The sequence below is a fragment of the Grampus griseus genome (genome assembly GCF_964374135.1).
Source record: "Grampus griseus genome assembly, chromosome: 10".
NCBI classification, from domain to species: Eukaryota; Metazoa; Chordata; class Mammalia; order Artiodactyla; family Delphinidae; genus Grampus; species Grampus griseus.
The window spans coordinates 98,339,763-98,353,690 of NC_139004.1; the positions used below are offsets into that span (position 1 = coordinate 98,339,763).

General features: G+C 46.0%; 1 protein-coding gene across 1 annotated transcript; it reads left to right on the plus strand.

Moving 5' to 3' along the window:
• Positions 1–4,934: 4,934 nt before the first annotated feature.
• On the plus strand, positions 4,935–6,398 carry HRH1 (histamine receptor H1; the record flags this gene model as incomplete). The annotated part of the gene is made up of 1 exon (XM_082663873.1): positions 4,935–6,398. One exon carries the CDS (start codon positions 4,935–4,937, stop codon positions 6,396–6,398), a length of 1,464 nt encoding a protein of 487 aa, XP_082519999.1.
• Between the last annotated feature and the right edge of the window lie 7,530 nt (positions 6,399–13,928).

Genomic DNA, 13,928 nt, shown 5'->3' on the forward strand with positions numbered 1-13,928 from the left:
ACAAATATTTCTTGATCTCTTTCCTGCTTTTAGCTTTATGCAAAATAACATGACGAAGCTATGAAGGAGAAAATGTGATAAAGAATGGGAGCTTATAGTGATAGTTAAGTGAGGAAGACAAACTTATGCTGTATTTATTTTCTCCAACATTTTACATTTTTTTTTTTTTTTTTTTTGCGCTGTGCGGGCCTCTCACCGTTGTGGCCTCTCCTGCTGTGGAGCACAGTCTCGGGACGTGCAGGCTCAGCGGCCATGGCTCACAGGCCCAGCCGCTCTGCGGCATGTGGGATCTTCCCGGACCGGGGCACGAACCCGTGTCCCCTGCATCGGCAGGCAGATTCTTAACCACTGTACCACCAGGGAAGTCCGGGCGGGAATTTTTTTTTTTTTTTTTTTTTTTTTTTTTTTGTGGTACGCGGGCCTCTCACTGTTGTGGCCTCTCCCGTTGCGGAGCACAGGCTCTGGACACGCAGGCTCAGTGGCCATGGCTCACGGGCCCAGCCGCTCCGCGGCATGTGGGATCTTCCCAGACCAGGGCACGAACCCGTGTCCCCTGCATCGGCAGGCGGACTCTCAACCACTGCGCCACCAGGGAAGCCCCATTTTACCTTTTTTTAAATTGAAGTATAGTTGATTTATAATGTTTTGTTAGTTTCTAGTGTATGGCAAAGTGATCCAGTTATACATATAAATACATATTCTTTTTCATATTCTTTTCCATTATTATTATAGGATAGTGAATATCGTTCCCTGTGCTATACAGTAGGACCTTGTTGTTTATCTATTATATATTCTCCCACATTTTATTATGAAAAGTATCAATGACATAGAAAAGTTAGAAGCATTGTATAGTGAACACCCATATATCTACCACCCAGGTCATAAATTAACATTTTGCTCTTTTTGCTTTATCATATATCTATTCATTTATCCATTTTTCTAACCAATCATCCATCCAACTTACTTTTTGATTAATTTCAAGTAAGTTGCAGACAGCACTAGACTTCACCCCTAAACAATTAATTTCACACTAATTTTCATTTCAGTGATCTCAGTTCAATCAAGAAAACTTTTTTTTAATCAAAAAGGAAAATAATACATAGATTTTTGTATAAAAACAAATCATTTTCTGTCAAATAGAATTGTGGAATGATAAATAGTATATATGCACAATGAAAAAAATTATTTGTTTTCCTCTGTGTGTATGAGGCAAAGAGAAAAAAGAGAAATAAGAAAAGAGAGGAATTTCCTCAAGGTGATGAGGAAAGAGAGAAATCAGACAGTCCTGTGGAAGTGGGAGGTGAGAGCTACCTGGGGAATGACGAGCTGGGAGCATTTTCGGGAAGTGCTTCCTGCTTCCTCGCAACCAAAATAAAAAATAAAAATCCCTGAGACCATACGGCCCTAGCCTTCTTTCCTCCTTCCCGAGGTGACTGTGGACAGTTCCAAGCAATTGGACTTGGGCAGGGCTGAAGGGGAAGCTCTAAGGTATTGGGTGTTGGCTTTAGGAGTGGAGAAAGGTACAGGCTGAAGCTACAGATTCAGGGGTTGTCCTGACAGAGGTAATGGCTGGGGTGGAGTTGGGTGAGTGGGTGAGACCCCTGAGGCTGACAGCAGGAAGTGATGGGAGCAGAGGGTAGGACCGTGTCACAGGAAGAGAAGGTGATGCTGCTGAAGCAGTCCGAGGAGGCACACTAGGAGGAGTCGGACGGCTACCCTGGCTGTGGCCGCGCAGAGCTTGGAAGAACACCTAACGCGAGCCTCTGAAACGGAGACCTGGAAGTCTTAGCGATCACCTCCCCACCTCTCACGTATGCCACGGGAGAAGATGCAGGCTGAGAGATCACTCAGAAAATTAGTGATGGAGCTGGAGCAAAATCCGTGCTATCCATGTGGTGCTTTTCCAACAAAGTAACTCAAAGGGTTCCTTCCACAAGGATCAAATGCCTTGGGGTCTTGCTTTTTTTCTTTTTTAGTTGAAGTATATTATATTTGTTATGGGTAAAAGTCACAGGCATACAACATAGTGATTCAATATTTTTATAGGTTATTTATCGTTATTATAAAATATTGGTATATTCCCTGTGTTGTACAATATATCCTCGTAGCTTATTTACTTTATACACAGTAGTTTGTACCTCTTAATCCCCTACCCCTATTTTGTCTCTTCCCCCTTCCCCCTCCTCACTGGTAACCACTAGTTCTCTCTGTCCGTGCATCTTCATTTTTAAAATTATATTCACTAGTTTGTTTTATTTTCTAGATTCCACATATAAGTGATATCATACAGTATTTGTCTTTCTCTGTCTGACTTACTTCACTAAGCATAATGCCCTCTAAGTCCATCCATGTTGTTGCAAATGGCAAAATTTCATTCTTTTATATGGCTGAGTAATATTCCATTTTATATATATATATATATATATATATATATATATATATATATATACACACATGCCACAATCTTCTTTATCCATTCATCTGTTGATGGTCACTTAGGTTGCTTCCATATCTTGGCAATTGTAAATAATGCTGCTGTGAACATTGGGGTACATTTTTCTTTTTGAGTCAGTGTTTTTGTCTTTTTCAGATACATACCCAGGTGTGGAATTGCTGGGTCATATGGTAGTTCTATTTTTAGTTTTTTAAGGAACCTCCGTACTGTTCTCCATAATGGTTGCACCAATTTACATTCCCACCAACAGTGTACAAGAGTTCCCGTTTCTCCACATCCTCACCAACATTTGGTATTTGTGGGGTTTTTTTTTTGATGGTAACCATTCTGATAGGTGTGAAGTGATCTCTCATTGTGGTTTTGACTTGCATTTCCCTGATGATTAGTGATGTTGAGCATCTTTTCATGTGTTTGTTGGCCAGCTGCATGTCCTCTTTGGAAATGTCTATTCAGGTCTTCTACCCATTTTTTAATCAGATTCTTCGTTTTTAAAATTTATTTATTTATTTTTGACTGCCTTGGGTCTTCGTTGCTGCACACAGGCTTTCTCTAGCTGTGGCGAGCAGGGGATACTCTTCGGTGCAGTGCACGGGCTTCTCATTGCGGTGGCTTCTCTTGTTGCAGAGCATGGGCTCTAGGCGTGCGGGCTCAGTAGTTGTGCCGCGCAGGCTCAGTAGTTGTGGCTCACGGGCTCTAGAGCGCAGGCTCAGTAGTTGTGGAGCACAGGCTTAGTTGCTCCGCGGCATGTGGGATCTTCCTGGACCTGGGCTCGAACCCGTGTCCCCTGCATTGGCAGGTGGATTCTTAACCACTGAGCCACCAGGGAAGCCCTCTTTGGTTTTTTGATGTTGAGTTGTATGAGCTAATTATATATATTGGATATTAACCCCTTATCAGTCATATCATTTGCAAATATTTTCTCCCATTCAGTAGGTTGTCTTTTCATTTTGTTGATGGTTCCCTTTACTGTGCAAAAGCTTTTAAGTTTAATTAGGTCCATTTGCTTATTTGGGGTCTTGCCTTTTTTTTTTTTTTTTTTTTGCGGTACGTGGGCCTCTCACCGTTGTGGCCTCTCCCGTTGTGGAGCACAGGCTCCGGACGCGCAGGCTCAGCGGCCATGGCTCACGGGCCCCGCCACTCCGCGGCATGTGGGATCTTCCCGGACCGGGGCACGAACCCACGTCCCCTGCATCGGCAGGCGGACCCTCAACCACTGCGCCACCAGGGAAGCCCTGGGGTCTTGCTTTTTATCTTTAAAAAATCATAAGAATTTGGCCTTCTACTCAAGAATTTATCTGGCTTTGTCCTAATGTAAAAATAATGTTTTTGCTAGAGTATTTCTCAGTTTTCTTTAAACTCATACCACTTTTTGATTAATATAAAAATCTAACAATGCCTTGTGGAAGTTTTAATACCTACTTCGACCTCCCTCCCCAATTGAGGGTCACCTATAGCAGGATCCAGTCTGTTTTCAGTATAGTCCTACTAGCAAAGGTTTTGTTACATATGACTTTGCATATTTTATGTAATGAAAAAAGATTTCAAATATAAAAGTGAAATAATGAATATGCTTTCTCAAATAACATAAGCCTCTTCCCATTTGAGAACCATTCATCTAAGGAGACTTTCTAGATTTATTTCATGCTTTGTGTGTCCTGGTAGCCTCTTCTGTATTGGTTAGGAGTGCTTTTAGATGCAAGTAAAAACTCCCACAACAGTGACTTAAGCAAAAAAGATATTTAATTATTTCCGATAATAACCAGCCTTAAGGAAGATGATTCCAGGGTCAGTTCAGCAGCTCAGTAATAACAGGTCTCTGGGCTGGCGTCTCAGTACTGCTTCCCTGATGGCCCCAAGATGACTGTCATAGCCCCGTGCATCACTTCCTGTCACAAAGAAGAGGGCAAGTGGGAAACACCCTTTTACTTGTTTTGCTCATTTGTCAGTGAGGAAGAACTTTCCAGAACCGCATCTCTGCCATGAGACTTCCCCATCTACTTCCTTGGCTTCTAGGAGTTGTGTTTCAAACCCACTCCTAGACCAGCCACTGGCAAAGAGGAACGAGGGGGCATATGCAGCTGAGACCAGTCATGATGCAGCCCATCTCCCAGGACATGTGCAACATGGGACTTGTACAAACCTCCCCTTGTTTTTGCTCACCCCTCCCCTCACTAGAATGTGAGCTCCTTGAGGACAGAGGTTTTTGTTTTGTTCACTGCTCTATTCCCAGTACCTAGAACAATGCCCAGGAATGCAGTAAATAGTCATCAAGTGAAGGAAGGGAGGAAGGAATGGCTAAAGAAGCAGGGGATATATAGGCTGTAGGTAACCAGCAGTCTATCAGCCCCGACAGTATACAACCCTAGCTTGATCACTGTGATAGCACTGAGTGACTCTGCTGATCACCGGGGCTCTGACCTGAATCCTTGTGTCTTTCCTCCCAGGGAGTGAGCCATAGCTGGAGGCTACTCTTGTGCCAATGACCCTTCCCAATTCCTCCAGCGTCTTGGAAGACAAGATGTGTGAGGGGAACAAGACCACCACGCCCAACCCCCAAATGATGCCCCTGGTGGTGGTCCTGAGCGCCATCTCCTTGGTCACAGTGGGACTCAACCTGCTGGTCCTGTATGCTGTGCACAGCGAGCGGAAGCTACACACGGTGGGGAACCTGTACATTGTCAGCCTGTCGGTGGCCGATCTGATTGTGGGGGCCGTCGTCATGCCCGTGAACATCCTCTACCTCCTCATGTCCAGGTGGTCCCTGGGACGCCCTCTCTGCCTCTTTTGGCTTTCCATGGACTATGTGGCCAGCACAGCGTCCATTTTCAGCATCTTCATCTTGTGCGTTGATCGCTACCGCTCTGTGCAGCAGCCCCTCAGATACCTGAGGTATCGCACCAAGACCCGAGCGTCGGCCACCATCTTGGCAGCCTGGTTTCTCTCCTTCCTGTGGGTTATTCCCATTCTGGGTTGGCAGCGCTTCATGTCGAAGACCTCAGGGCACCGGGAGGACAAGTGTGAGACGGACTTCTACAATGTCACCTGGTTCAAGGTCATGACTGCCATCATCAACTTCTACCTGCCCACCTCGCTCATGCTCTGGTTCTACGCTAAGATCTACAAGGCTGTACAGCAGCACCGTCAGCAGCGGGAGCTCATCAACGGATCCCTCCCGTCCTTCTCTGAAGACAAGCTGAAGCCAGAGGACCTCAGGGTGGGCGCTAAGAAACCAGGGAAGGAGTCTCCCGGGGAAGTTCTGAAAAGGAAGCCGAAAGATGCAGGTGGTGGACCTGTCTTGAAGCCAGCATCCCAAGACCCAAAGGAGATAAAGTCTCCAGGTGTCTCCAGCCAAGAGAAGGATGGAGGACTGGACAAATTCCATTGCTCCCCACTTAACATTGTGCAGACGCAGATGGAGGCAGACGGGAGTGGCCGGGAGTACGTAGCCATCAGCCAGAGCCAGAGCCAGCTCGAGATGGGCGAGCAGGGCCTGAACACGCATGGGGCCAAGGAGATACTAGAGGATCAGACCCTAGGTGACAGCCAGTCCTTCTCCCGGACAGACTCAGACACCGCCCCAGAGTTGGCACGAGGGGAAGCCAAATCGAACAGTGAGTCTAGCACAGGCCTGGATTATATCAAGTTCACCTGGAAGAGGCTTTGCTCACATTCAAGACAGTACGTGTCTGTGTTGCACGTGAACCGAGAACGGAAGGCCGCCAAACAATTGGGTTTTATCATGGTGGCCTTCATCGTTTGCTGGATTCCTTACTTCATCTTCTTCATGGTCATTGCCTTCTGCGAGAGCTGCTGTAACCAACACGTGCACATGTTCACCATCTGGCTGGGCTACATCAACTCCACGTTGAACCCCCTCATCTACCCCTTGTGCAACGAGAACTTCAAGAAGACGTTCAAGAAAATCCTGCACATTCGCTCCTAAGGGAGGCTACAAGGGCATGCAACTAAGTGATGCTTACGATGTCCCTGAAGGAAATACAGGAGGAAGCCTGTGCATTGCCAGACACCTGGGCTTTCTGGAGCCAAAAGAACAGCCTTAGGGGCTGGGTAGTTTGGAAAGATCATAGGCACCGTTGGAAGAAGAGCAGATGGCGGTGGTCAGCAGAGAGACTGTACCCTGAGAGCAGAATACTTCCAAGAGAATCCGATCTGGTTGGGCTCTCCTGCTCCTCGGGAAATGTGGGCGCCTCAGACTCACATTGTAATTCAAGCTTTCAGACTCGAATTAATGGGCAACCGAAGGGACAGGTGGGTAGAGTTTCCAGTAGAGAAGTAGGCAGAACTCTGGAGCCTTCCTGGAATGGAGCTATACGACTGTGCAGAGACCTTATATTGATACACACAGACAGATGCTGTCCGCTGCCAGGGGTCACCTTGAGAGGCAGGACAGCTATTCCCCTGTGACTGCTGCTTCTCAGAACACCTCTCCTCTGAGCCTCTTTTACAGCCTTCTCCAGACCCAGTGTTTGAACCACCTTGGAGATTCTGCCTCATTATTTCTCACTCATGCACATCTTAGAGTTGACAGGAAATTGTGCAGTCTGCACATCCATCATTTTCAAACCCAAATTCCTTTTTTGCTATAAAAAAAAGGCTAAATGCTGCCCTCAAAGAGAAAAGAATATTTTTTAAATGGTTGTTCATTAAAAACCAAAAAGGGGAGTGTGGGGAGAAGAAAGCCATATTTCTTGAGGGCTGTGCCAGGTTGATGTCATTTAAGCCCCATGACACCCCACAACGGGAGGGTGGTATTACTAGAGAAGCAGATTGAAGTGCAGCAAGATGAAATAAGGTGGCTGAGATCACACAGCTAGTTATAGGAGAGCTAGAGTGAACATCCTGTGGTTTCAGCTCATCGTACCACATTTTCTACTAAAGGCAAAAATTTGTTCTATTCAGCACGCGCGCGCACACACACACACACACACACACACACACACACGCAATTCCTGAGAGTGGTGGCAATTCTCAAGAGTATATTGAGGGCTTCCCTGGTGGCACAGTGGTTAAGAATCCGCCTGCCAACACAGGGGACATGGGTTCGAGCCCTGGTCAGGGAAGATCCCACATGCTGCGGAGCAACTAAGCCTGTGCGCCACAACTACTGAAGCCTGCACGCCTAGAGCCTGTGCTCTGCAACGAGAGAAGCCACTGTAATGAGAAGTCCGCGCACTGCAACGAAGAGTAGGCCCCGCTCACTGCAACTAGAGAAAGCCTGCGTGCAGCAATGAGGACCCAACACAGCCAAAAATAAATAAATAAGTAAATTTATTTTTTATAAAAAGGGGGATGCTTCTCTGGTGGCTCAGTGGTTGAGAGTCCACCTGCTGATGCAGGGGACACGGGTTCGTGCCCCAGTCCCGGGAAGATCCCACATGCCACGGAGCGGCTGGGCCCGTGAGCCATGGCCGCTGAGCCTGCGCGTCCGGAGCATGTGCTCTGCAGCAGGAGAGGCCACAACAGTGAGAGGCCCACGTACCGCAAACAAACAAACAAAAAAAGGGTATATTGAGAGCAGGAAGAGCTGACATAGAAGATGTTTGTGGCCACAGAGGTGATACTTTTGAAGGGACAGTGTGCATTTTCATCTGTGAGTTTTGCTGTTGATCCAAGAAGAGTCATCGTGTTCTTTTAGGCACACCTCTTAAGTCAAAACTAGCAAAGGCATGGGAACACGCAGATTTACTTGGTGTTTATGTTGCAATCTGGTTGTGTTTTATATTTTAAAACTCAATGCTAAACTGTAATATATGTAGCTAGTGGGAGTGCCTGTACAAGCTGGTAATTTATGTCTCATGTTCCTGTTTGCATGATCTGTTAAAATGAGAGATTTTTTACCTACCTAAAATATGATCTTTGAAACTATACTGTTACAAGTTTGATTGATTTAATACTGCCTTTCTGAGTCTCTTGGACTGAGAAGATGCATTGAAATGTAATGTCAAATGTTATAAGATCTGATACAAGGTTTCTCTTTGGTTTTGTAAGGACATATACATTCACTTTTGTAAACATCTTTAGAAAAGGACTGACTTTTTATAACGAGCTTCACTCTCTACTTTGCATCTCCCAAAGTTCTTCTCTCTCAAAACTGGGGGAGTGAAGGAGACTTTTATCCTGGTTTAGGTTATCCTGCAGATGGTCTGTTTCCAGGTCAGAAACCAGGAAGAGTTGCTTCCCAGGACCCCTCAGGACCAAGGAGCACTTTTAAGTCTTTTTCAGGACTACCCCACGCAGGCTAATGGCTAAGTGCCTGTTATTGATGTTGATGAACAGATGAGGCAACTAGTGAAGAGGAGTGGTTATGAGCCCTGACTTTGGGTCAAGGAGACTTGGATTTGAATCTGACAAGAACAAAGAATGGTCACTATAAATTGCCGGAGCATAATAAACAAGGTCCGTGGATTAGTGTGTACAGTGTTCACGGTGCTTGCAGAGTGGATGGTACCCAGTGGGACTCAAGGAGTTTCAAAATATACTGAGCGTATCCTTTTGTGCTTTACCACTGTAATCTAATCTCTACAACACCTCGTGGGGCAGATTTCTGTGTTTTTACAAGTAGGCAAACCAAAGCACAGAGGGATTCGTAAGGACCAGGTCCAAGATCTGATTGTGGAATGGGCTTCCTCTCCACGGTATCAGCCTGCTCGTCCTACGCCTGTCTGTATGCTTGAATTAATTCTTAAATTCATGAAAGGCAAGGGACTGTGGTGCAGACGTCACTCAGCCCTAGCCCACTCAGGAAAGAATCAGTGGCTGATGGCTTACACAAAATCCAGTTGAAACCAGGCTCTCTGCCCAAACTATGAAAGTAAATACCTTCTTGGAAAAGGCTGTCAGAGACCTTGATTTTAGATTAAAACTTGCAGAGTCAGAAGCCCCTTTGGGTTTCTTTTTATGGCCTTAAAGCTGGTGAGCTTAAAGCCAATTCCTCCACTGACCAATTTGTCAAATTGACCAAATGTTGGCTTCTTTTAAACTATTTACAAGGTTTACCACAATGCATCTTGGGTGAGGTTTTTAAGAGAAGTTTTCTGCAATTGTTGTGAAGTTAGAGTAACAGATTTTTGTTTTTCTTCACAGCCACATATTGAAGAAGGTTCAATATGCTTTGTCCCCAGATCACTGCTGTTGCAGGGAGAGACCGAGTTGCAGAGAGGGGAGAAATAGAGGTGAATAGACTCCAGGTGACAGAGGGGAAAACAAGGGGTAGAAATCAGAGGAAACTAGGGGAGACAGGGCTGTTACCGAGTCCGAGCTCCTATCGCTCCTGCGTGAGAGGCCAGTAAATCCAGAGACGAGCTGTGGGAGCTGGGAATGGTGACTTCATCTGGGAAGCCAGCGGACCAGAAAGAAGGGGGACTAGTGTCCCAAAGAGCCATCTTCCCGAGTTAGAATTCCGGCTTATTTTATACTAAAAGGAGAGGGGATAAAGTTCTCGTTCCGGCCAGACTCCAGAGGGCACGTGTTCATTTCTTCCTTCCTGCAGCCATTCGCAGGTGGGCCTGACCAGGATGCTTCCTGTGAGCTAAACAAAAGTATTTTCACTTAACGCTCATTACCTGGGAGGCAGGGTTCCCAGAGATGGGCCATTGTGTATAATTTAAGCCTATAGGCAACATCCCTTTAGTGATTAATTTGTAATAGAATACAAAGGTTCTTCCCTGTTATGGGGTGGAGGGGGTCAGAGAGCAGGGGTCTAGGGGAAGAGATGGGGGACACCAAGGAACAGAAGAGGGAGGAAGGGGGAAATGAAGTGTAGAGGGACAGAGATGGGGAGAGATTAAGGGGCAGAGAGATGGAGACATTTAGGGGAAGACAAAGTGAGAAACGGAGGAATGGGAAAGGAGACAGAAGGAGAAGTGAAAAGCAGGAGACAGAAAGAGCATAAACCGAGTGGCATGATATTAATACACTCAAGAAAAATCTACATTCAAGAATATATTCTTCATTAATGTGTTCATAAGTTAAGTATAGTCAAAGGAAAAATAAAGCCATCCTTAATTTTTGGTAAAGAGAAAATTCTTTCAAATGCCTCTCTGAAGGCAACATGAAAACCATCAACTACAACATCATATAAATCTATAAAAGTTTGCAAAGCCATTCCATGCAGTAGAAATCGCCATAAGCCTCAGACGTTGGTAAGTTAGTGTTTCGCGAAAAACTGGGTTTGCCTCTTGGTGCATATCGATCCGAAAGACACAACCAAGCCCAAGAGCGGGAGAAGGAAGTATTTATTCCTTGCAGCAAGTAAGGAGAACCCTGGAGATCTTTCCCAAAGCAGTGTCTCCCCAACAGCAAAATTGGGGAAGTTTTAAGCTAGGGGTACATGTATTTTCATGAAGGAGCATGGGCGTTGAATGAAGTCACAAGGTTCCTAAAAGGTCCACATCATCAGCCGTTAGGTTCCAGTTGATCTGGTGGTTGAGCACCTGAGGGTGGGGGCGAATTAAATTCTGCAAAACAGCTCAAGAAAGTGCTTCAGGCTAGTCTTCACCATTGGAACAGAAGTGGGAGTCTTTACAAATGATGTGTTATTTTTGCTGTTGTTGCTTCTCTTGCCTGATAACAGTTGTTTGTTCCTGCATTTTTTTTTGTTGTTGTTGTTGCTCCTTTAAGACCATTAATTACAGAGACCTGTTCAAAGATAAGCATTGTGGCCAGGCTTAGATCACAAAATGGCTTAGGCCAAAAATGGCTTCTCTTATGTCAAGAAAGCCAGGCCTGGGCTTCCCTGGTGGCGCAGTGGTTGAGAGTCTGCCTGCCGATGCAGGGGACACAGATTCGTGCCCCGGTCCGGGAAAATCCCACATGCCGTGGAGCGGCTGGGCCCGTGAGCCATGGCCGCTGAGCCTGCGCGTCCGGAGCCTGTGCTCCGCAATGTGAGAGGCCACAACAGTGACAGGCCCACGTACCACAAAAAAAAAAAAAAAAAAAAGAAAAAAGCCAGGCCTAGTTCTCTTTCTCTGGGGACCCCCTACCCTGTCTGCTTACATTAGCAAAATGTCCATTTAGAAAATCCATGAGTCTGCAGATTAGCCATTTGATAAATTGGTCATTTGGTTACTTGGCTGGCAGAAAATCGCTTGTCTCTCTTTTGAAGATGGGTCTTCTAAAAGGTAGATTCAAGTCTTAACGGCAGGGCGAAGAGGATGCTGGGCTCTCCTGGCTGTGACGCATTCTAAGTGCTGTAAAGAAACAATGCTGTTAAGATCTAATTTGCCAGCATATCATGCCACAATTTCTTGGGCTGTCAAAGTCTAGGTTGTGCAGTGGTTCCCATTGGGGTAGGGGTCCTCAACTGAGCTGCAAGACAAGTGATGAAGGTACATTGACCTGGATCTCTGTGGTCTTGAATAAGTGTCATGGGCCTCGTTGCCCTACTGTGTCTGAGAACATTCTCTGCCTTTTTATGGTTCCTGGTCTTGCATCTTTTTTGATGCTCTATCATCTTGGTGCCCCAGTGGTCTGTCTCCCCCATGCTGGGCGGCAAGAACAGATCTTCTGCTCTGAGCCTCACCCTAATTCCCTGCTAACATGGAGGCCACATTTGTGACCTAAGTGACCATCTACTTTGGATGCCCAGACCTCATCTAATAATTTTTTTTTTTAAGAAGATGTTGGGGGTAGGAGTTTATTAATTAATTAATTTATTTTTGCTGTGTTCGGTCTTCGTTTCTGTGCAAGGGCTTTCTCTAGTTGTGGCAAGCGGGAGCCACTCTTCATCGCGGTACGTGGGCCTCTCACTATCGCGGCCTCTCTTGTTGCAGAGCACAGGCTCCAGACGCACAGGCTCAGTAGTTGTGGCTCATGGGCCTAGTTGCTCCACGGCATGTGGGATCCTCCCAGACCAGGGCTCAAACCTGTGTCCCCTGCATTAACAGACAGATTCTCAACCACTGCGCCACCAGGGAAGCCTCATCTAATAATTTAACACACACTTTTGAGCACTTCTTGGGCCAGTCCTTGGGGCCAGGCCATAGGAGACAGTGGAGGACATACAGACATGGCTTCCACCTCATGGACCTACTGCAGGGTTACAAGCGACAGAAACCAGCTTTGTGAATGGCTACTGGGGTGTTTTGTGGAATCCAGTAACACTTATTTTTTTCTTAACTGGTGGTGCAGTGCACACTTGGGTGAATATGTCTTTTCTGGTTTTTAAATTTATTTATTTATTTATTTACTTTTGGCTGCGTTGGGTCTTCGTTGCTGTGCATGGGCTTCCTCTAGTTGCGCTGAGCGGGAGCTACTCTTCATTGTGGTGCACGGGCTTCTCATGGCAGTGGCTTCCCTTGTTGTGGAGCATGGGCTCTAGGAGCGCGGGCTCAGTAGTTGTGGCATGAGCGCTCAGTAGCTGTGGCTCGCGGGCTCTAGAGTGCAGGCTCAGTAGTTGTGGCGCACAGGCTTAGTTGCTCTGCAGCATGTGGGATCTTCCCAGACCAAGGCTCGAACCCATGTCCCCTGCATTGGCGGATTCTTAACTGAATCCAGTAACACTTCGGATGACCTCACTTCTGAAAGGCTTGAGCCAAGGCAGCCGCAGGAACCTCAACAACCAGAATCCAAGGAAGTTCCTGCTAGACTGCTGCCGTTGACCTATGTGAATTATTCCTGTTCCTACTCGCTGTGAGTATCAGTTCAAAAGTCCAAAGCTGAGGGTGAAGAATCATCTTATATCCACCTCTGATGCAATCAACTGTAAAGGGAGGTGGGGGCCAGTTGGCACATGTGGTACAAACATGGCTGGAGGACCAACAGTTCCCAGAGAAGCAGGAATCATTGTGAGCTGGGTGGAAACTGCAAAAAATGTATTCATTACAAGGATCTCGAAGTCCAGCAGAGGAAACCTTATAAAGAACTAACTTCAGCTCAGCCTCACAGGTGCTTAATCAAGTGAAACACAGCGGTAGGTGGATGTCAGGCATGCCTTCACCTAGGAGGTGACATCCCCACTGGTTTTTTTTTGGACCAAGTTTATTACATTCAATATATACAGTAAAATGCACCCATTTTAAATGTACCGTTCAATGAGTTTTCAGAAATGTGAACACCCATGTCATCCTGATCTCAATCAAGATATAGAACATTTCTATCACCTCAGAAAGTTTCTCATGGCACTTTGCAGACACTGCTCCCCTTTATACCCTAGGCAACCACTGATCTGACTTGTTTCACTATAGATTAGTTTTGCTGATTCTAGAATTTCCATATGTGGAATCATATTGTATGGATTCTTTTTCCTTCAACATTTTGTCTAAGATTCACCCACATTTCAAAACTGTGTTTTGAAGAGTAAGAGGAAGAGTGAGGATACTGCAGGGATGGAGATGTAAAAGAGCAGAGTGAGTAGAGTGTGCTTTAAACACCAGAATTAGTTTAGTGTGACCCAAGTATGCGGTCTGAGGGGGCAGTGGCAGGAGAGGAGCCTGATAAAATGGAAAGAGTTGAC